This window comes from Orycteropus afer, unplaced genomic scaffold (genome assembly GCF_000298275.1).
Source record: "Orycteropus afer afer isolate SDZICR_OR568_19922 unplaced genomic scaffold, OryAfe1.0 scaffold00059, whole genome shotgun sequence".
Taxonomy (NCBI): Eukaryota; Metazoa; Chordata; class Mammalia; order Tubulidentata; family Orycteropodidae; genus Orycteropus; species Orycteropus afer.
In genome coordinates this window covers 2,031,668-2,055,203 of record NW_006921646.1, presented here as the reverse complement: position 1 = coordinate 2,055,203, position 23,536 = coordinate 2,031,668, and the positions used below count along the sequence as shown (strand labels likewise).

General features: G+C 39.1%; 1 protein-coding gene across 1 annotated transcript in view; it reads left to right on the top strand.

Annotated features, from left to right (window-relative positions):
* Positions 1 to 23,536, top strand: part of LOC103195729 (40S ribosomal protein S10) — a 178,570-nt gene that overhangs the window by 132,225 nt on the left and 22,809 nt on the right. Inside the window, exon 5 of the mRNA XM_007939351.2 lies at positions 2,208 to 2,318. Within this exon, the coding sequence (XP_007937542.2) occupies positions 2,208 to 2,318 (111 nt within the window). The remainder of the gene's footprint in view (positions 1 to 2,207; positions 2,319 to 23,536) is intronic.

Sequence of the window (23,536 nt, the reverse complement as noted above, 5' to 3'; positions counted from 1 at the left end):
TTTATATCAGAGGTTTTCTTTGCTTTGCTTTAACTTTGAATCCTTGTGAAGGTCTTTCATTAGAACTATAACTTAATTGGATGGCTCTAGTCAGCCTTTGAAGCAAATACATAGGTTTAGAATGGGAATGGCTGATAAACCCTTTGCCAGGAAGTGGGAGAATGCTAGCAAGAAATTTGTTGTTTATATAACGAATCAGTGAAGGGCTAACTCATTTTTCTACTTTTCTTCTTAACCTTCCTTGTAGATTAAATAACTGTGACTTAAATGCCATTGTCTAAGAGGGTCATTACAGTACTTAAAAAAAATTTTTTTTTTCTTACTTGAATTACCAAACATGATTATATTTGGGTTTATTTTTCTTTTAATAAAATACAATTCCAAGGAATGTTCAAAAATAAAACATTGGTCATGATTTTCTAAGAGAAAATTTTCTTTTATGGAAGTAATATATTATTTTAGCTTTATAATTTAGTGTTATAGAACCTAAGGATAACCTTCTGGAAGACTGCTCCCCTGGGACAGACTCTGGGAAAGGAAGTAGCTGATTGTCATATTAACTGGACTTTGAGTCAGGACCTATCTGTTATTTAGTGCTATTTGCTAGTGAATTGAAAGCAGTGGTGGGGGCACCTCAGGCAGGATGCAGGAACATGGTGGAAAGCTGACTATACCTATTGGGAATGGGGAAAGCAGTGAGCATATAGTAGGTGCTCAGTGAGCCCATTCCTTCCTACTCCTCTCCAAAGAATAATCAGGTATCTCTCTGAATAGCAGAGATTCCTGATAAAGGAAGTATTCTAGGAAGTGTCCATTGTCACCACTATAGGGCCACTTCTGAAACTTGACCTTGATACTAGCTAGCACAGAGGTAAAGAAAAAGGGTCTAAGCTTCACCAGGGACAAAGAAAGGCATTTGTATCCTACCAATGTAACGCTTCCTAATTCTTTAATTTGAGGACTCTTTAAAAAAAAGAAAAATTATTGTGATTTAGGTGAAAGTTAACAGAGCAAATTCTTTTTTCCTATAGCAGTTCACATACACTTTGTCCCTTGACATTGACTGCAATTTCCCACAATGCAACAGCTCTCTTCCCACTTTCTTCCCATAGTTACCTTCCCTGTGTCTTTCCTTCCCATGCACTCCTGCCCCACCCCCCCAAGCTGTGTACCTGTGCATACACAGCCCTTCTATTCTCCCATGATTGATCTCTCCAAGGAGTGTATCTACTTAATGTAAATGTTCCACTGATATGCCTTTCAAAATTTTGTTTGGCTGGAAACCACAGAAGTGGGTTCAATTCCAGACCTGAAGGGTAGCTAAAGGCCATAGTCTCAGGGGTTTCACCAGGCTCTATCAGGCCAGCAAACCTGGTCCTGTTTTTATGATTTTGAATTTTGTTCCACATTGTTCTCCCACTCTGTCCAGTATCACCTACATAGATCCCTCTCCTCAACTCTACCTCCAGGTGAGAGTCCATCTAACTTTGTCAATGTCTATTGAAGAGAACACTGATTAAGTTTGAATTAGCAAACTATATTCTGTGTATGCATTTGGAATGTGGTTTTTTTTTTTTTTTTAGTTTCTTTTCATTTTTTAATAAAAATTTTTAAGTAAATTCATTTTTATCTCAGCTGAAATAATAAGGAAAAGGAGTTACTTTTTAATGTAGTCAAGAGAGTTAGGTTCTCAGTGCATACTTAGAGCTTAGGGTAGTGCACTATATTGGCCTGTGGCCATCTGATAGAGCAGGAACTGGGACATATAGGCATGAGAACCCTGAAGGGAAAGAATTGGTATCATGATGCAAACTAGGGCTAAGGACCACTTTCTTTCTGGCCAGCCTTTCATGGTGCTTACAGGTTCGTCAGTTACAATCTTTCTCTCTTTTTTGAAATCCTTTTGTTAGCTTGGTAGCTTCTGTGTTCAGGGGGCTTTAGAGAAAGAAATAAGGAAGAGACAGGTAAGACAAATGACTGAGAGTCTGAGGGGAAGGTAGAGGTAATGGTCACTGGTTCAGGTGTTCAATTTTTACTAGGCAGATTGTCTTGTTTGTCGAGAGATGACAGTTACAAGAGGTGATTTGGAAAGGTGTAAACAAAGAATGGGTCTTAGTTACTTTTATTTTTTGGTGTTTTAACTCTGAATTCGTATGAATTTGTCTCTTTGAGTTTTTAATGCCCCCCCGTAACTTCTGTGACTTCAGGTGCTACTTGTGAGCAGTAGTCGCCATCCAGACCGATGGATTGTCCCCGGAGGAGGCATGGAGCCTGAGGAGGAGCCAAGTGTGGCAGCAGTCCGTGAAGTCTGTGAGGAGGTATGCATGGAGAAGAAAGGGCACAGCTGTGCCTTGTAATCGTGAACATGTCCTATCCATGTAGTTCTTTAATTTATCACCTACCACTCACTGAATAAACATGCTCATGGTCACAGAATGATGGCTTTTTTAATGGTTGCCCTGTGCCTTCTTGTTTAAAGGGGCAATTGGGTTGTGACATGGTAATGTTCATTAGGCATTCTGTGGAGAAGCGGACTTATATTAGTGACTGTATCTAATTATAGCAGACATTTCCTTTGTGACCTCCCATGGATCTGTTCTAACCTTGCCTCTGTTACTTTTGGCAGAAGATCTACAATCAAAGAGTTCTTTAGCCCTAAGAAATCAGAGGAATAGGCAGTATTGGTATAAATGTCTCATTCTCACTAGCTTTTGGATAAGGAGAGAGGAGGCCTTTGTTCTCCTGGATTCTTGTGTCCTGGGCCGTGCGATGGTGGCTGCAGCAACAGTTCATTTAGCCAGAAGCTGTTACTGGTGTAACTCAAGAGATATTAGTATCTTCTTTTTAATTTAGTCAGACAGTGTTTAACACATACGTATTGAGTTCCTCAACCATACCCAGTATGTATACTAGATACTCCAGAATAAAATCTTGGACTCTTAATTCCCTTGCTTCAAGAGATTACAGTCTGGTTGGGGAAATTGAAAAAACAGATTACAATTCAAAACCAGGAGGAAGGAATTAACATTTCTCAAGGACCTCTTATGCCACCATCCTCTGCTCTACTTGTTATCTCACTTAGGACTCAAGTCAGGAGTGTAAGTTTTATCACCTTTGTTTACTTGCCCTGGCCACATAGGCAGTGCTTTATTTCTTTGTTCCAGAAAGGATTTAAGACTGATTCTAAGGACATATAAAATATCATTTAGAGCAAGTCTAAATTTGACTTTTCTTTTGCATCTAGCCATTACTAAAGTCCTTCCTAGACTAATCTTTCTTTGCTCTGAACACCTACAAGACTTTCACTACCTTTGGCTCTCTCATTTTATCATTTATCTGGTATCCATAACTAGATTATAATCTCTGAAGACAAAGATCATGTCTCATGTTTAATATCCTTCCTTCCTTTGTCTAATACATGGCTCGGTGAGCAGAAAATATGTAATACATGCATCTGTGATAGATGGATTGAGGAATGGACCAACAAAGGAGCTAACAGCTCTGTGACCTGCGAGAAATTAACTTTAAACCTCTAGACCTTGGTCCCTTGTTTGAATATTGTCCTCTTTGCTCCACTATTGGTGGTAAGGAACGGGTATTTGAGGTTCTTAAGAGACCAAATACATCATTCTATCAATTAAGGTATATATAGCTAAAAATAATAGCATGTGCCTTGTTTAATAACAGGTTGATTATACCCTGGGACAAGAAGTCCCAGGTTGGCTAACTTGGCAATATCATGAACCCAAGTTCTTCCCACTTTTCTATTCTGCCATCTTTAGTACTTTGGCTTTTGTTCTCAAGCTTGTCTCCTTGTGGTCACAGGTGACTACCATAGCTCCATCCTCACACACTCTGTTCAAAGAAAGGCAGGAAACAAAATTTCTACTAGTGGGTGCTTTATTTGGGGGCAAAATCCTTTTTCTGAAGTACCCACAACAGACTCCTTATGTCTGGTATTATAGAGTTGTTTCACATGCTCATGTTTAGCCCACTTCCTGGCAAGGGGAATGGCAGTTCCATGTTTAAATTAATGGAGCCTGCATCCTTTGGAGTTTGGAAGGGAACACTTTCCTTCAGCAACTCAGAAGCTGAATAGCTGTAAAAAAGTTGGGCCCTACTAGCAAGAAACAAGAAAGTTAATGACTTTTAGGTAGGCAACCAGCATGTCTTCCACAATCACTAAGCAAATTGAAAGTATTATTCTTGAATGAGTAATAATTGAAGCTGTGTAGACCTTTAGAAACCAGTAGAAAAATAGAGTATTTGTCTTCAAGTAGCAGAAGTGGTGATGGTTAGGAAAGGGTATTATCAGAGGCTATACACCACTGGGTAGAATAACCCTCATGTCTAAGGGTTGATTAATACAGGTTTGACTTCTCAGAAGCCATTTAGACTTGAACTAATGTAAAGTAATGTAAAGCAATTTACAGACCAAAAGGAAGAGAGAAAATCTTTATTTTGATAGAAATTTACTTATGTCTAAATACGATAATATATGTTTATCCTATAATGTAAAAGAATTACCTTATATATAATTTTAGAATGGAAAAAATGTATTATTCAGGCATTGCCATATCTTTCTTGTCATGGATAATGAGGTAGTATAGAGAGATAAATGCAAATCCATTAGAGAAGTAGTTCTCAAATGTGTGCATGACTCAGAATCACATGGAAAGCTTTTTTTTTTTTTTTAATGTGATTTGGGTGAAAGTTGACAGAGCAAATTCATTTTCCATATAGCAGTTCATACACATTTTGTTTCAAGACATTGACTGCAATTCCTCACAATATAATAGCTCTCTTCCCACCTCTCCCTAGTTACCTCTTCCTGTGTCCTTCCCTCCTATGCATCCCTCCCACCAGCTGTCTCCTGTGCAAACACTGCCCTTCTATTCTCCCATGTTTGATCACTCCAAGGAGTGTATCTACCACTCCATATGCCTGTCTGTTCCAGACCTGAAGGATAACTAGGGGCCATCGTCTCAGAGGTCTCACCAGGTTCTATCAGACCATCAGACCAGCAAACCTGGTCCTTTTATTATTATTATTTTTTTAATGATTTTGAGTTTTGTTCCACATTATTCTCCCACTCTATCCAGCATCTCCTACACCGATCCCCCCGGAGTGGTTAACAGTGGTTGCCAGGCGCTGTTTAGTTTTTCTGGTCTCATGGTCATACAGGCTGAGTGAGGATCACATGGTCTGCTAGTCTCTTAGAGTAATTGTTTCCATGTGTCTTTATATTTCTTCATTCTCATATGGAAGGCTTTTTTTTTTTTTAATTGTGATTTGGGTGAATATTTACAGAGAAAATTTACTTTCCATACAGCAGTTCACATACACTTTACCTCATGACATTGACCATGATTCACCACAATGCAACAGCTCCCCTCCCACTTCCTCCCGACAGTCACCTCTTCCCTGTGTCTATCCCTCCCTGCACCCCTTCCCCCTGAGCTGTCTCCCTGTGCATAAACAGCCCTTCTTTCTCCCATGATGGTTCTCTCCAAGGAGTGTATCTACCCAACGTAAATGTTCAACTTATATGCCTGTCTTTTGTTTGGCTGGCAGCCACAGGTGTGGGTTCAATTCTAGACCTGAAGGGCAGCTAGGGGCCATAGTCTCAGTGGTTCCACCAGGTTCTATCAGACCAGCAAGCCTGGTCATCCCCCCGCCCCCCACCCCACGCACACCTTTTTCTTTTCCCCAAGTGATTTTGAGTTTTGTTCCACATTGTTCTCCCTCTCTATCCAGGATCTCCTACATAGATCCCCCTCCAAGTAGTTGACAGTGGTAGCTGGGCACCATCTAGTTCTTCTGGTCTCATAGTTGTATAGGCTGTAGATCGCATGGTATACGTGTCGCTAGGACTAATTGTTTCCATGAATCTTTGGTTTTCTTCATTCTTCTTTGCTCTGGACGAGGAGAGACCCATTGTTGCATCTAGATGGCTGCTTGCAAGCTTTTAAGATCCCCGTCGCTATTCACCAAAGTAGGAGATAGAACAATGTTTTGTGTAGTATGTTATGCCAGTTGAACTTCATGTCCCCTGTGACTATGGTCCCAAGCCCACAGGTTCAACTACTTGGTTCCTCTGAGTAGCTGGCTGTGACCAAGAAGTGACTACAGCCTTGACCCTTGTCAGCTCTACTCTACACCTAGGAATTCAGATCATACAAACACACTTATAGAGCCAACCTATACATGGTCTTCGGCACACTCCCCATTTCATAGACATACCTAATAGTTCAACCTGTCCACCCATCTACCCATCCATATACCCATGTTTGCCTTCACTGACAGTGCAGTACTGTCTGTGCAAAAGGGTTCATCTTTGTTGTCTGTACCTCCCATGTACCTTTCTCTGTCTTCTTCTTCCTCAGTGCCACCATGCTGATCACTCACATTTGGTACATTGCCCTTCTTTTCACCCAACATGGAAGGCTTTTAAGAGTACAGATGCTGAGCTCCACTCCTAGAATTACTCATTCTGGCCTGAGAGGGAGCCCAAGAATTTGAATTTCCTGGGTGATACTGATGTTGCTTCTCCACACACTGTGCTTTGAAAACCACAGACATAAGCCATTGGTAGTGCACTCCCCTGGTTACTCAGTTCTGAGGAGAAGTGCTGAGAAGCTTCCAGCTTCCAGCTTTTCCAGAGGAAAAGTTACCTCTTTGATTACAAGAGATGCTTAAGAAAAAAAACAGTTTCTTGTCTCCATGAACATTATGAAGTTGCTTGTGATATTTGGAGCTGTGGTAGCTTTGTTGACATCTGGGGAGGGGATGTTAGTTTACATGCCAAACCTATGCATTGAAGGTGGAAAGCAACTAGTTCTTTGATGTTCCTGACCCACAGAACTAACTAGCCCTAGAGCTGCCTTTCCTGGGAGGTTTTGGTGAGTTAAAGAATGTATCTTCTTTACTGTTTAAGCTAGTGGTTCCCAAACTTTGCTGATCATCACAATCACCTGGGGATCTTGGGGAGAAAAAAATGCCAGTGCCAAAACCCTACCTCAGATCAATTAAATCATATCTCTAGGAATGGGACTCAGAGTTATTATTTCTTTTAAAACTTCCCAGGTGTTCCAGTGTGCAACCAAACTTACTACTAATAGTTTAAGCCAAGGATAGGCAAAACTTTTTCCATGAGTTTTTTAGGCTTTGTGAGCTATGCAGTATCTGTCAAAACTACCTAACTCAGCCATTGTAGCACAAAAGCAATACATAAATGACAGGCATGGCTGTGTTCCAATAAAGCTTTATTTACAAAAACAGTGGTGAGCTGATGCCTGGTTTCAGCCCTTGCAACAGAATCCCTGGTGAGATTATAAGAACCACTGCATTAGAGTGTTGAATTCTTTTAAGTATCCTGAGAATTAGTCTTAATGGAGTTGTATAGAAATATGTTTTTTAAGGGATAGACTCCATGAATTGGCTTGTCTCCATATTCATTCTAAAGGACCTCTGGTGGTATAGTGGTTGAAACATTCAGCTGCTAACCAGAAGGTTGGCAGTTCGATTCCACCAGCCACTCTGCGAGAGAAAGATGAGGCAGTCTGCCTCTGTAAAGATTTACAGCCTTGGAAACCCTGTGGTGCAGTTCCACTCTGTCCTAAAGGGTCACTGTGGGTCAGTAGCAATTTAATGCAGTGGTGGTTGGTTTTTTTTTTTTTTTAAAGGTATCTGTTCTTATCCCCTTCTGATATGAAGAGACTGAAAAGCTGAAAAATACCTTTCCCAAACCCTTACAACTAATGCAACCAAGTCTCCCTAGTTGGTAAGGTTTAGATTCAACCAATCAGAAACAGTTGTAGAAGACTCTTAGAGTGGCTTCACAGGGAAATAGAGTAATAGTTCTAGAACAGAGAAAGGATTAAGTTTAGAGACCTTGTGCGATGACTTGCTACTTGGTCTTAGGGCTTATAGGGGGGAATCTGACAGTTCCACCTGAGTAGAATACAATTGGATTTCGCTTGTCTCAGAAAAGCTGATTTTTGTTGTTGTTTTCTGTTGATTTATTTTGTTTTTAAGTGTTTGGATTGAATTGTCTTTGGGTTATACAAGTACAACAAAGATGTAAAAAAATGTGATGGTTGAATTAGGAGATGCAGTGAAGGAGGAGGGAAGAATGTAGGATACTTTGCTTATTCTTATATTCTGGAAATTACGTACCAGCCTGTAGGTGAAAGACAGGAGAGAGTAAAGTAGGAATAAAGCCTTTGTGACTCGAGGAGGTGAATAATACAGCACAGATAATTAAACTAACCTCTTGTATATTCAATGTCTTACCCACATCCTGTCTTAAAGGGAATCCTGAGCTTAAAATTAGTCCAGAGCTCCTTCAAGCTCCCTTTAGCACATACAAAAAAAAAAAACAACCCACTGCCATCGAGTCGATTCCAACTCATAGTGGCTCTATAGGACAGAGTAGAACTGCCACAGAGGGTTTCCAGTACTGTAAATCTTTATGGAGGCAGACTGCCTCATCTTTCTCCTGCAGTGTCTGGTGGGTTTGAACTACCAACCCTTTGGTTAGCAGCCCAATGCTTTAACCACAGAGCCACAGAGCTCCTTTTCACATGTTGTTGTTGTTATTTGCCGTCGAGTCGGCCCCGACTCATAGCGACCCCTCCTTGGGTTTCCGAGGCAGTATCACTACGGAAGTAGGATTGCCCAACCTTCCTTCCGAGGAGTGGCTGGTGGGTTTGAACCGCCAGCCTTCTGGTTAGCAGTCAAGTGCCTTAGGCACTATGCTACCAGAGCTCTGCATAGCAAGTGCTTAATAAAATAGACTGACCACTACATCAGCCACATAAGTGAAATTGAGGTAGGCTTTTTCAGGTTGTTGGGAGCACATATGTTCTGCTGGTCCTTCAGTTAACTGATGAAAACAGGATATTGTCACAGATGCTACCAACCAGTCTGTATGGAGCTATGAATTCAGGTCACCATACACAAGCAAGCTTCATTCATGGTTGATGGAAAGACAGTGGGAATGCAGTGTAGCTTGGAAGGAATGCAGTGTAGCTGGGAGGGAGGGGTCTCTTGTAACTCTAGGGAGTGTGGTATAGATCAGGGGGTTGCCCTGCAGCTCAGGGGAGAGGAGGTTGCTTTGTAGCTTGGGGGAGGGTGGGATGCCCTATAGGTTGGAGGGTGCTATATAGGTTGGGGGATGCTGTGTAGCTGGAGGGGAATGCAGTGTAACTCAGGGAGCCTGGTGTCTACAACAGTGACTTAGCCACTGTGGAAGACCTGCCTTCCTATTCTCTTAGCCTCCTGGCTGCTGCATTGGACATTTTGTTTTGTGTCTTTTCCCTTGTGCACCACTCTTCTGTCTGTAAACTAGCCCTCCCAAGAGAGAAGATCTAATTGGTTTTGCCTAGTTACAGTCAAAGGTATTTATTTTGTTTTTAGAAAAATTTTCTATATAAACATGAATGAGATTATTAAGTAATATATGATGTATGTCGTTGTGAGAGTCTAGATACCATTAAAGTCAACCTGTTCCAAAGCTTTGTGCAGCCCAGCTTAAAAATTTCAGCATATTGGCCCAATTTGAGAAACAAGTAAATCTGTAGCATTTAAAACACTATCACTCATATTTGAAGGGCTAAAATAATATTCTTTTATAGATTGGCTTCCATTTTTTAGCTGCTTAGAGTCAAAAACCTATTCCAGTAACCCGTCAAAGGGTCAGGGAGGCCAAGCTTTCTCCACGACCTGCCAGTGGGCCTTGGCAACAGTTTCTCTCTAGCCTAGGGTAGCAAAGGTTTGTGCCAGCCAGCCATGTGACAGTCTCCCTCTGTAATAAAAAATAAAAGGCACCTCTTTGTGTGGTCTTCAGAGCTATTCTTTCCTTTTAATTCAGTGGGAAAGGTAAAACTATTGGCTAACAGGGAAGAAAGAGAGAAGCTGGGTCTGAAACTTCTGTCTTCTACTCATTATGTTTCTGGTTTGCTTGGTTTTTGTTTTTTTTTTTTTTTTAATCCATTCTCATCTCAGCCAAACCAAGTGTTATCATGAAAATATAGAACATCTGGAAACAGAAACAGAAGGAGAAAATTATGTGTATACCTTCGATTGCATCCTCTTTAGGGATGACAAATATGGTACCTGCTGCCTTTAGAGAAGTATGATCTTTGATGACAATCGAAAATGTGTGGCTAAAGGCCAGTTTCTTCCACTGTTACATGTCTAGATAGGACCTATACCCATCGAACCATTTTCCACATATAAACTTTAAAATATTTGTAGGCATCCTGTGATGTAGGACTACTTTTGAAAATGTCTAGTATATTCTCTGACTTATATCCTTACATCATATTCTTTGGTTCCTTCTCTAGCTCTTCACCTGTTGCTTTACCACATAAACTTACCACCTTGGAAATGTCTTTAGGTTAGTGATATCTTCTTAGGCTTCCTTGTACCTTCATTCCCTCCCTCAAGTTTTTTACTACACATAAAGTAAAAATTATTACTCAAACAAAGTAAAATTTTGCAGCCAAAGATGTTTGACTTGATTCACCTCCCTTAGAGAAAGTTTATGAAATCCCTAGATGCTTAACTGTAGCAGTGAGGATCATGGTTGTCCTAATGGCATCTCAGAAGTTCAGAGCTGCTTCTCAATTATCTCTAGCCTTACTAATCTATCTTACTTCAGTCTAAAACCTTTCATGTCCCCATTTGTATTTTCAGATAAGAGCATGAGAAATGCTGTAATAAACTTTATTTTAAAATCTGTATCTTACTTGAATCTTGTACTGTGCATTCCCTATCCTTGCAAAAATGGTTACATTCTTTACTATATGTATGGCTGAAGAGATCCATGTGATAACTCAGAACTCTTTCTGGCAGGAAAGCATGTTTCATGTCTTATATTATACCAGAATAGAGCATTTTAAAGTGTGTGGATACTTGGGAGTAATTTAAAATATTCTTTTGTCACTTTTTTTTTTTAAAAGCTCTTAAATGCTTGACTCTGTTTGGAGTGGAAGAGAAGTAAAGGCTGAGTATGACTGGTTGTGTTTTCATCTTAACTTTTTGGCCCAGTCTGAACTGTGAATACAAAGTACAGAATGGGGTATCACAACATTTATTAGGGAAAGAACATGGTTGTTTTTTTTTAAGCCAGAACTTTAATTACAAAATATATATCCTTTAGTAGCCCAACTTTAAAATGTCAATAATAAGAATACTTTTCAATCATTTCAGTGTGATAAATAAAACCGTTTAGGAAGTTATATAGGAATTAATTATATAGACCAGGGGTCCCAGCTCATAAGCCCATAGGGAAAAGGATGGGTGTGGCAGTGGGCATGATTCTGACAAAGTGGGAATAGCCTGCCCTTGTAGGTAGGTGGAGCCTCCTTCAGCCCGAGTAGCTGTCAAGTGGCTATTGAAACTCAGTGTGATCTGATGTTTCCAGAGAAGCTTGAAGGCTAGATTTTCATGTGAGATGTCCTGTTCTTTCATCTTAGGCAACTAATTATTTTTTCTTTTAAAAACTGAAAATAATATATGCATATAGATTAAAAAAAATGACCATAATAATATTACTGAAAGTCTGGTAATGAAAAACAGCCAAACTATATGATCTTAATTAGATTCTCAGGTCCCCTGAGCAGTTCCAGATTTTTACTTTATTTTGAACTATAAACTGATGAACTCCAGCCTGTTGAAAGAAGATAACTTTCTTTTTTAATATCCTGAATAGTAAATGAAAGCAAAATATTGAAAAATTATTTCACTGTTCAATGAAATTGCTGAGAAAATGTACCCAGATTTGTTTAAATTGCTGTAAATCAAGATTTATGAAATCTTGTAAATCTCTGTAAATCAAGAGACTCAACCCCATTTGTTTGTTTAAAAATGGGCTTTGTATGGCATTACCTGGATTTCCATTATTTAATTTTTTAAGGATTATAAATCATATAAAAATGATTTATCTGTAATAATGGACATATATAACTTATGCACCTATAGATTTATCTTTAAAATAGATACAAAAATCAGTACAGAATTTTTCTGTGTTTGAAATTTTTCTAAATAAAAAGTTGGGTAGAAAATAGAAATATTTACTATATGCCAACATATTCAAAACCTTAAGCTAGAAACAATGACGTACAATGAAACAATGGATACTACTTTCTACAAAACAAAATTGCATTTTTTTAAGTATTACCGTGCTCTTTGAATGCAGCTTGGGTGGCACAGTGGTTAAGTGCTAGGCTGTTAACCAAAAAGTTGGCGGCTTGAACCCACCAGCTGCTCCACAGGAGAAAGACGGCAATCTTGGCAGTCTGCTCTTACAAAGACGTACAGCCTTGGAAACCCTATTGGGCAGTTCTGCTCTGTCCTGTGGGTTGCTGTGAGTCAAAATCAACTTGATTACAATGGGTTTTGCCATGGTTTTTGTAATTTTACTTGGTAAGAAGACAAATAGTTTTAGTTTCCTTGGTCAAAGCAATATAGTATATATAAGAATCATATCTTTTAGTGCGTTCATGTCATGATCTTATTCTGATTATTTGTTTTTTCTAAAGAATTTAATGGGAAATGTGGCTCAGTGATAAAATTTCAGGAAAGCCTTTTTCACATAAAATGGAATTTTTTCACAATGCATTTTTGTGTAGAAGCATCTTTATTCTGCCCTCCTGCAAAAACATATACACAAAATATAGCAAAAGACCCTAGCTGCCCTTCAGGTCTGAAACTAAACCCACACCTGTGGCTTCCAGCCAAACAAAAGACACACATATGAGTTGAACATTTACCTGAAGTAGATATACTCCTTAGAGAGGACAATCGTGGGAGAAATAAGGGCTGCTTATGCACAGGGAGACAGCTCAGGGGGCAGGAGTCCATGGAGGGATAGACACAGGGAAGAGGTAACTATGGGGAGGAAGTGGGAGGGGAGCCGTTGCATTGTGGTCAATGGCATGAGACAAAGTGTGTGTGAACTGCTATATGGAAAGTGAATTTGCTCTGTAAATTTTCACCCAAATCACAATAAATAATAATAATAATAAAGTATAGCAAAAGAAGAGTTTATCCTTAGAAAAAAATAATTTTGAATATATAAATATAAAATTAACAGAGAAAACATAAAGGTGAATATAAAGTTGTTTTATATTAGAAGACAGAATGAATCCCACAGATCTGGCATTGCCTTTCACGCCCTTAAGTAGTAAATTGGTATTTCATCTCCTGTTTCTGGCAGCTGAGAATTTAGAACGGGCCTTTCCTCTCAGTTACAGTTCAGGGTTGAAAGGAAACCTTGGCATAGCACTCCCTCCAATGAAGGGCCTGGCGAAAGCTTGTTGTGATAATCCCCATGCTCAGCTTTTGCTCTGTGCTCACGTGGCTGAGAGTGTAATCCAAACCCTGGCCTCAAAGCAAGGCCTCTTCATTCTGAGAGCACCGCTGGGCTCCAAGAGAGGCTCCAAGAGGTATGAAATGGTAAATGGCTATTCCAGTGTTAAACATCCATGATTGCTTCTCTAGTCATCCTTAACAAGACAGTTTTTAGTGACTGTTATTTCAGCTTTTGTAAAAGTAATAAATACTATCAGCTTTTTGGAAAGTGGTATTCATAATGTTATATATTTGTGTCGATGACCATATAATTGCTTTTATCTGGGAAATTTCACCAGAGTTGTTTATAAATATTTTAATCTTAAAAATAGAAACAATATAATCTGAAAGGGCTCTTTTTCTGAGGGCTTTGAATGCTCCTTTTATGTACTTAGTGATGCTATTAGTGTGGCCAAGTTTGATCACTAATTAGGCTGGTGACCACTATAGCTCTCCCATTTTTCTGATTACAAAAGTAATACATGTTTCTAGTTGAATGAAAAGACAGAAAACACAAAGTGTAGTATTTTTTCTTTTTTTACTCACTGTTTGGGAGCTCTGGTGGCGTAGCACATAGGCATTTGCCTACTAACTAGAAGGCTGGCAGTTCAAACCCACCAGCCACTCCTTGGAAGGATGGTTGGGCAATCTACTTCTATAGTGATACTGCCTCAGAAACCCAAGGATGGGTCGCTCTGAGTTGGGTCCGACTCGACAACAGTGAGTTTGGTTTTTGGTTTGGTGGACATTTTAGAAAACAGGAAAGTAAAAAGAATAAAAGTTAAATGTTTCATACTCACCAACCAGGAGTAACATATTTCTTTCTGTGTGTTTCCCTGTCAGCCTTCCTTCTTGACTGTCACTTTTCAGGGATGTTCTCAGATATCAAACACAGAGGTAAACTGAGAGGTTCATAAAAAATGTAAATTAAAAATAGGAAGTAGGGTTTTCTACCTTTTCTCTTTACTATGGTTATCTATTATCCCTTCCTCTCTAACTACAGACTTAGAGTCCTTGGCAAATCTTGTAACTTTCTGTGTCTCTTGGTTTACATCTGAGCCCAGCATTTTCACAAAGGCAGAGGTCTCTATTTTGTTCATTGTTTGTCTCTAGCACCTAGAAAAATGTCTGGCATATAGTGGGTGCTTTGTCAACAGGGAAGGAGGGAAGGAAAGTGAAAGGGAGGAAGAGGAGGAGGAAGGCAGGAGTGAAAAGGCTTATTTAAATCTGGGCTAAGAGAGTAAAAGATTAAACAGAGATCTCTTCCTTCCTGGTCCTCAGTAGATTAATCAGCAATCTAGCTCATTGGCTATAAAAATCTTGGAAAGTTAGAAAGGATCACAGAAAACATGAAGTTTATACTGCAGATTTTTAAAAATGTTGTAACTATATCAACAAAGTGTTACCTGCAGGGACATGGAAATATCTTTAAAGAGTTATGGTTATGATATATGTTAAATATAAATAGTTTGCTGAGGAAATTACTAGATTAAAAATCATTTAATGAACATTTCATATCTGTTTTTATGAAAATAAGAAGCCCTACTATTCCTACATCTTAGGACATCTTGTTGAGGTCCACAAACATATTTTCTATGAACTATGGGTTCTATAAGAATTTTTAAATTTTATGGTTTTATTTTTATTTTAATGTTAAAAGATCCTAGTTATAAAAATAAAATTTCATTTGCATTCATGTTTGATTGAAAGAGATTTCTTATAAACTAAAATTTTCATTTCTTCAATCAGTATTTCATAAGCTGAGCCCAGAAACCCCCTGGGGGGGATTAAGAATTTGTAATCTTCATGTTCTAAGAGTTGTTATTGTCATTTTTCCTTTGAAATGATTTTATACATTACTGTGGTGGAAATACAGGCTTAATCATTGAGCCTGGAGGAATGAAACTCCATCCCATTGTTTTTTTTCTTAATGGCTTATATAGTAAGTGCCTTTTATTGGTGATGCCATGCCATGCTATTGAGGATGGGAAGTTTACAATTGAAAAAAACAAATGTAGCATTGGTGGTACCATGGTAAGCATAGCTGCCTTCCAAAAAATAAGTGTAATGTATTTATACTATAAATACAGTAGGTGCCTATATTTACATATGTACCAACTGAAATTTCTTTTTCCTCCATCTACCCACCATTCTTGTTCAGTTAGACCTCATCCATACTAAGCAGTCCTGCCCTTCAGATAGGGTAGCAGTTAGAAGCCTCCTTAAATACCACTAAAATGTTTATTTCATTGGCTTCATTTTTGTTCCTTTTTACTGCATTTTGGTGTTGAGGAGTAACTTGGGACATCAGTGGGCAGTCAGGGGTGCCATCTAAACAGCCAGTTCTGTCAGTGAGGGACTTGGTAGGACTTGATGTCAGGTCCTAGGACAGATAGGTTTTGGGTTCCAAAGTAAGCCATAAAAACATGGGGGGGGGGGAAGCTTTCAAAATGGGTTTTTAGAGTGCAGAGTGAGGCAGTTAAAGAAGGGAAGTGTATCATTTTCAACCAAGATGGCCAGAGCGCTTCCATGACATGCTTTAACTGAGATTTATGAGAGCTGAAGGAAAGATCAGCTATTTATGACTGTGTGACCAGTAAAGTTCTCGGTACAAAACTGAATGAGAACATCAGTGTGAGAAGATCTTAGACTTGAGAAGCCTGAGTGAGCATGCCTATCTATATAGGGCCTATGATGTTAAGTGGGGTTTATTTTTATGAGATCATAGAATCACGTTTTTAAAAAGGACATCAAGAGGTTTTCTAGTTTTAAATCTGCCCTTTCGGTCAGGCAGAATGAAACTTTTATGCTGTCTAAGCCTTTGTGTTTTGTTTTCTTTTGACTATTTATTTATTTATATATAAAAGCTTGTACATGAACTAAATAAGTAGTTTTGCTTTTGGGGGGAAAAAATTACCTTTAATGCCATCCAACAATGAGAGGCCACTATACACCTATTACAATAGCTACAGTAAAACATAGGTGATATTGTACCTGTAAAAAGTTGGATGGGCATACATTATGTGATAGCAATATTTACAACAATGACACCTCCCCCTTCCTCCAAAAAAAAACAAAGAATAGCTGCTGAGGCTACTTACCTACAACCAAAAACCTCATGAGATTTGGTTCCTCGGTTTGGAGGTTTAGAGTCATGGTTTCATGGGACATCCCAGTTAATTGGACTAATAATGTGATTAGTGCTTCTGTTCTACTTCCTAGTTTATGGCGTAGTGCCTGGTGTCTTCTTGCAAGTAGCCATCCAAGCACAGCAATTAGTTTTATATACTTAGAGCAACAGAGAAAGGAGAGTCAGGAATAGGAGGGGGATATGAAATACGTGGCTAATTGCCTTCATGAACAGATGCGTCTTTTGCCACGAGACCAAAGACCTGGATGGTGTTCAGCTGCCATTACTGAACATTTTGACCAAAGATTCCGTAGAAGAATCCTGATCAAAAGGGGGAAAATGAAGAACAGAATTTCAGATTTTCTAGGAGTCCAACCTATGTGGAGCAGTGGAGGCTAGATGAACCCCTGAAACCATTGCCCTGCCTTAATCTTTAAACTTTAAACCAAAAATATCCCTGTAAAGTCTTCTTAAAACCAAGCAATAGTCTAGCTAACTAGCAAAAAAAAAAGTCTTCCTTGAGCATTATGCTCTTTGAAGATCTATCTATGTGGGATCAAAGTGACAACCGCAACTCAAAAGATTAGATAGGAATCTTAGGGGGCAGTGAGTTGATGTTAGAAGGGGAAGAACAGTTCAGAAAAGGAGGGTGAGAATGGTTGCACAACTTGAAAAGAATATAATCAGTGTCACTGAGTTGTACGTATAGAAATGGTTGAATTGGTGTACATTTTGCGGTACATATTCTCAACAACAAAATAATTTTTTTTAAATGCAAAAAAAAAAAAGCAGATTGAGTATGAGATGTAGTTGCATCTCTTGCTGCTTTCAAATAGTTGTTCATCTCTATTGAGTGCATTGAGTAAATGCAACATTAATGTTTCAGAAGGAGCAAGCTCATCCACAAAGGTGATTAAAATTGAAATTTTCTTTTGTCATTTCAAACTGAAATGGCCAATTCTGACTTTAAAATAAAAGCTAGATTGTTGTTGAGAAAGAATTAAGGAGCTTATTAGATAAAAAACACCAGAATTACTTAAGATTGCTAGACCACCTTTTCTTAAGAGTTTGCCTCTCCCTCTCCCCTTTTTTTAAAGCTGGTCATTCATCCTGACTATTCAGGTGTTCAGGTAGTCTAGAAGGCAAAAGATTGATGTAATGCTTCCTTCAGTAATTGCAGATTCAAAAAACAGTTAAGGTTCTTGCCCTCCAGAAGGTCTCCTAATTTATTTTCCCAGCAACAGAGATGAGGAAATCATTAATATGGCTGGTTAGGTACACAGGCTTAGAATCAAATACACCTAGGTTTGAGTCCTGGTGCTGCTGCTGAACTGCATGGTACTGGCAAATTCTTTATCTCTAAGCAGTGCTTTTCTTACCTGGAACACATAAAACCCTAATACCAGCTTCATAGGTAGATGTTTAGTAAGAACTCAAGTACCAGCTATAATTATTACTAGAAAAGATTAGTAATTTGCCCTGAATCACATAGGTGTGAGCATCAACTGAACTCTTAGGACTGTCTTCAAATCAATAAAGTTAACGAACTATATGGGCAATTTTAGGTTGAAGACCTTTCTTTAAATATGTAGTTAGGAAAGAAGCTGGATTTTTATCTTTTCTTTATATTTTTGACATTAGAATTTAATTTTTTGTCATTGTTTGCTTTATACTCGCATAATGACACTATGTGACAGCATAGAACTGCTCCATGGAGTTTCTAGATTGTAATCTTTACTGGAGCAGATCACCAGGTCTTTCTTCCGCAGAGCCTCTGGTGGGTTCTCACTTTTTAGTTAGCAGCCAAGTGCTTAACTGTACTTTTACTATAAATAACTACTCCTAAGTTATTTTTTACCTTTAAAAAAGAAAACTGGATTAAAAGCAAGGATGGTGATATCTTTTACTCTATTTAGTTATCTGCATTATCACACATAATTGAATGTCACCCATTGATGAATCATTAATTCACTGACTTAGAGTAGAGATTAGAATCTGCCCTGTTAACAAATATAGCACTGTATTTGAGCTGGTTTGTTTTGGAACGCTGAACAGAGGCTGAATTACTGGGAGAGGAGCCAGTCGCCTTTTGCTAAATGAACTGAGTCCAGAAGACTCTTCCAAACAGTTGTATTTGCTTTCCCATCCAGCTTCACATTCCAGGAAAGGACTTTCAGTCATTAGGAAGCATATCCACAGCTTACTTTCCATTGACTCCAACACAGTTCACAGTGGCTTCAGCAATACTGAATACAACCCTTGCCTCTGGAGACTATACAGTCAGTAAGCTATCAGGAGCCACTAGGCTGGACAGGTCGAATTTACCTGGAGGAGGTACCACCTGACAGCTTCTTTTTAATTCAGTGAACTTACAAATGCAAAGTACCTAGCACTGTACTGTACTGCAGAGGAAGTAAATTCAGTGACTCTGATTCTAATTCATCTTGAAAGGGCCTTGAGTGGCTCAAATAAAAAGCTGAGTTTTTTCCAAGTTAAATCACAGTAAATATAACTTGGTTATATACTAAGTTAAATTTAACTAATTAACAGACACGTATATAAAAACATACAAGAGAATAATAAATACCACATTCAGTTGAGTAGTTAGTTGCCTCTGGCAGGGGGTGGGAAATACACAAGGGGCTTTTAGTTGTACTGGTGGTGTTTAATTCTTTAAAAAACCGTACACAAAACGGCACGTTAATAGTTGATGAAACTGGGTAGTGGTGACATGAATGTTTATTATTTTCTTTACTTTATTGATGTTTGAAATATTTCATTTAAAAAAAAAATCTTGTGATGGGATTACACTGGACCTACATTGGTTTCCCATCTGCTTCTGTCTGTCTTCACTGTGATTCCTTCCTTCTGTAATTGTGAAGCTTGCTGGGTACCTGAAATACGTGCATCAAAACCAATATATTTTTATTTGTGGGATTTCTCATATAAGCACTTGCATTAGAGTTGCTCCCCTGAGGTCCTTTTGGAGCTGGACTTATTTCTTTAATAGAGGATACTTTTATCTCATATTTCCCTTGAGTGTCCAGAATTTTTGTTGTGGAACACTGTCTTCCTCCAAGAGCTATCTTTTAAATTAAGGGGGGAAGTAGCAGGAAACTACAAGTAACAGAATACCTGACTAAAGGTGGCTTCAACAACATGAGTTACTTTTTTCACATTAGAAGTCAAGAAGTTGGCAGTTACCGAGTTGCTTCAATATGTCAGCAGTATCAGGGCTTCAGATTCTCGTTGATTTTCTTGGTTTTCTTCTCATGTTCACAGGATGACTATAGCAGCTCTAAATTTCAGGTCCTCACTTGACAAGCAAGGAATAGTAGGATTTCTTCCTGTGTAGTTCTTTTCATCGTGGTGGAAAAATCTTCCCCAGAAACCCCTGAGAGACATCCTTTCCTGCACCACGCCCAGATGCCACACCCCAGAACCCATCATGACAGAGGAGAGTGAAATTCCCAAGCCTAACTTAAACAGGCTTTCTCTAAGAATACCATGGCCCTCACCTGGACAAAATCAGGGTCCTGGTAGCAAGGAAGAAGGAAGAATGACTGTGGGTTAGGCAATCAGTGATATCTATCTTAGAGTGGAAAACTGGTTTTAGAAGGTGGCAGTCTACCTTGCATCTGTCCAAATTAAACAACAAAGGCAAGTTCTTTGTGGTGAGAGATTATTTGAGGGGCAGGCTCAAAGGGCCCCTTTAGTCAATACATCCTTTCCACATAAATACTCCAGTCCCAGTAAAACACCTGCAAAGATGAAAAGATATTTGTGGTGGTGTTCTTATTTTAAAGTAGACCATTGTTCAAATTATTTCTGTTGACTAGACCTGAGCACTACAGTTAATAATTTAATACTCTCAGGTCAAGGAACCACTCATCTCTGGTTGAATGATGCAGGACAATAAATATTTTATTTGGAATTCTCACTACTAACCAGGATGCACTTTTAAATAAAGACGTTTCTAGATTTGGGGCTTTTGACATACAAATTGAAATAACTGCTTTCATACGATTTTGGGGAAAGGAAGTCCATACCAGCTGCACCAAACTTGCATATACCCTCAATCAAATCTTACTCCCAAATGTCTGAGCCAAATATCTGTCAGATGTGACCCTGACGCCTACCCAGACCTGCATGCAGCAATCATGTGAGAGACAAAAATAACAAACGCTCAGATTGCTTGGGGCAGCACTTGGGAGAGGGTTAGTTGCTGAAAGTTGGACTCAGGGTTAGGAAGAAAATGTGAAAAAGTAAAATGGTTAGATGAGCTCTTGTAGTGGAGTGACCTTTGCTTATAGGAATTATTCTCTTTATCAGCACCATGACTTTAAAGGGCTGAAATTATTTTTATTATTAAAAAATAGCTTCCTTCTAAGAAAACTGTTAATTCCCAATTTTAAGAACTAGTAAATGTAGGAATATTTCTTTGTTTTTGACCATGGACTCACTGGTAGGATTACTTTAAATAAAATTCTCCCAAGTAGATCCCCTGAATATTAGTGTAAAATCTGGAAGAAAGACTCATACTCACAGTCACTGCCATCAAGTCAATTCTGACTCATAGCAACCCCCATTGGGTTTCCAAGGTGGTGAATCTTTATGGAAGTAGATTGCCCCATCTTCCTTCTGCAGAGCAGCTGGTGGGATAGAACCACCAACCTTCTGGTTAACAGTTAAATGCTTTAGGCACTGCACCACCAGAGCTCCTTGAAAGAAAGACGAGGGGACAAAAAAATTAGTATTAGCTTCTACAAACTGAAGATTAATGACAGCATTATTTGATTTACACTAGGCTTTTCAAAAACAAATCTATTTCATAAAGAAATGTGCTTTTTTATATTTTTCCCACATAGAATAAATCCAGAGATGACTATTATTAAATAAAAATTTTAAATAAATCATATTGAGTTGTCATAATATTAAGTTGATTTATGTCCCTAAAATTTGGAGATTGTTTCCTTTTCTAAACTTTTAGTTTAAGGAAAAAAAATTAGTTGGATAGTAGCTGCTGGAGAAACAAGTACTCCCTCTCCACTCTATAAAAGAGAAAGGTAAATAATGGCTTCTATAAATCTATTCATCACTACCCCCACACCCATAACCTGCACCCACAGCTCTGCTCCCAAGCCCTGTCAGCGCAGGCCTGTGGTAGGAGCACATGTGACACGGCTCAGGAGATGATCTGAGCGTGTTCAGCCTGCCTAGACCCAAGTGCAGAGTTGGCCTTACAGGCCAGGCTGGCCTAGCAGCTCGTCCCACTTGTTCTGTCAACTTCATTGGTTTATTCATAAAGTGCAATCTAGCTGGTTTTAGCTGGCTATGTTGTTGTTGTTGTTGTTGTTATATGCCCTCAAGTCGGACCGACTCATAGTGACCCTTTCTTGGGTTTCCGAGGCAGTATCACAACGGAAGTAGATTGCCCCATCTTCCTTCTGAGGAGTGGCTGGTGGGTTTGAACCGCCAGCCTTCTGGGTAGCAGTCAAGTGCCTTAGGCACTAGCTACCAGAGCTCCTTCAGCTGGCTTTAGAGGGCAATTACTTCTAAAACTGTAGAAAAGCAATTTAAATAAGAAAAACTAGACATTTCCATTTAAATAAACTGAAAGCCACATGGGAAAAAGAATGGATAGAAAATAGTGGAGAAAACAGGCATGTTGGCAAGAGAAAGGCAACCAGTTATTTGCCAGATAATTAGCAAAGATTCATTTCAAAATATAGCTCATCTGGTAATCTAAGCCTTTTAATCCATGTCTGTTGTTTCTATTACTCAATATCTCTTAAGAATTTTTCATGTACTTCAAATTTTGTTCATTCTACACTTAACGCCTGTTATATTTAGAAAGTATTTTTGCTTTGATTTTTAATTTATTACACAAATAATATCACAGTTGTTGTTGTTGTTGTGTGCCGTCAAGTCAGCCCCGACTCATAACGACCCCTCCTTGGGTTTCCGAGGCAGTATCACTACGGAAGTAGGATTGCCCAACCTTCCTTCCGAGGAGTGGCTGGTGGGTTTGAACCGCCAGCCTTCTGGTTAGCAGTCAAGTGCCTTAGCCACTATGCTACCAGAGCTCCTACATATCACAGTAGTTAATAGAAAACAAGTTATGGTATTAGCCAGGCACTTCTGGCCAGGATGGCACTATGGGTTCCTCTTTCCTTCTTCTCTTCTGTCAAAATATCCAGTGAAAACAGATAAAATAGAAAAAGCAAAAGCCAAAAAGACAGCCAGGGTCAAAAGCAAAATGAATACCTCCTTGGGTCTGAAACAGAGCAAAATTGCAGAACTAGAAGGAGAAGTTGCAGCCTACATGTCCTCAGTCCAGTGGCAGCATTGTTGTTGTGTTGTTAGGTGCCATGGAGTCGTCTCCGACTCATAGCAACCCTGTGCACAGCAGAATGAAACACTGCCCGGTCTTGTGCTAGCCTCACGATCCTTACTATACTTGAGCCTATTGTTGCAGCCACTGTGTCTGTCCATCTCGAGGGCCTTCTCCTTCTTCATTGACCCTCCCTCCACTTTACCAGGCATGATATCCTTTTCTAGGAATTGGTTCCTTCTGACATCATGACCACAGTAGCTGAGACAGAGTCTGGCCATTCTTGCTTCCAAGGAGCATTCGGCTGTACTTCTTCCAGGACAGATTTGCTAGTCCTTTTAGCAGAGCATGGTACTCTTAGCATTCTTCTCCAAAATCACAACTCAAAAGCATCAGCTCTTCTTCAGTGTTCCTTATTCATTGTCCAGCTCTCACATGCATAAGAGGTGATTGAAAATACCATCGCTGGGGTTAGGCGCACCTTAGCCTTCAAGGAGATATCTTTGCTCTTCAGCACTTGCAGCAGATTTGCCCAGTGCAGTACGTCATCTGATGTATTATTGACTGTTTTTTCCATTAATGTTGATTGTAGAACCGAGTAATAATCCTTGACATCTTCAATCTTTTCTCCATCCACCGTGAAGCTGTTTATTGGACCAGTTGTGAGGATTTTTGTTTTCTTTATATTGAGACGTAATCCATACTGCAGACTG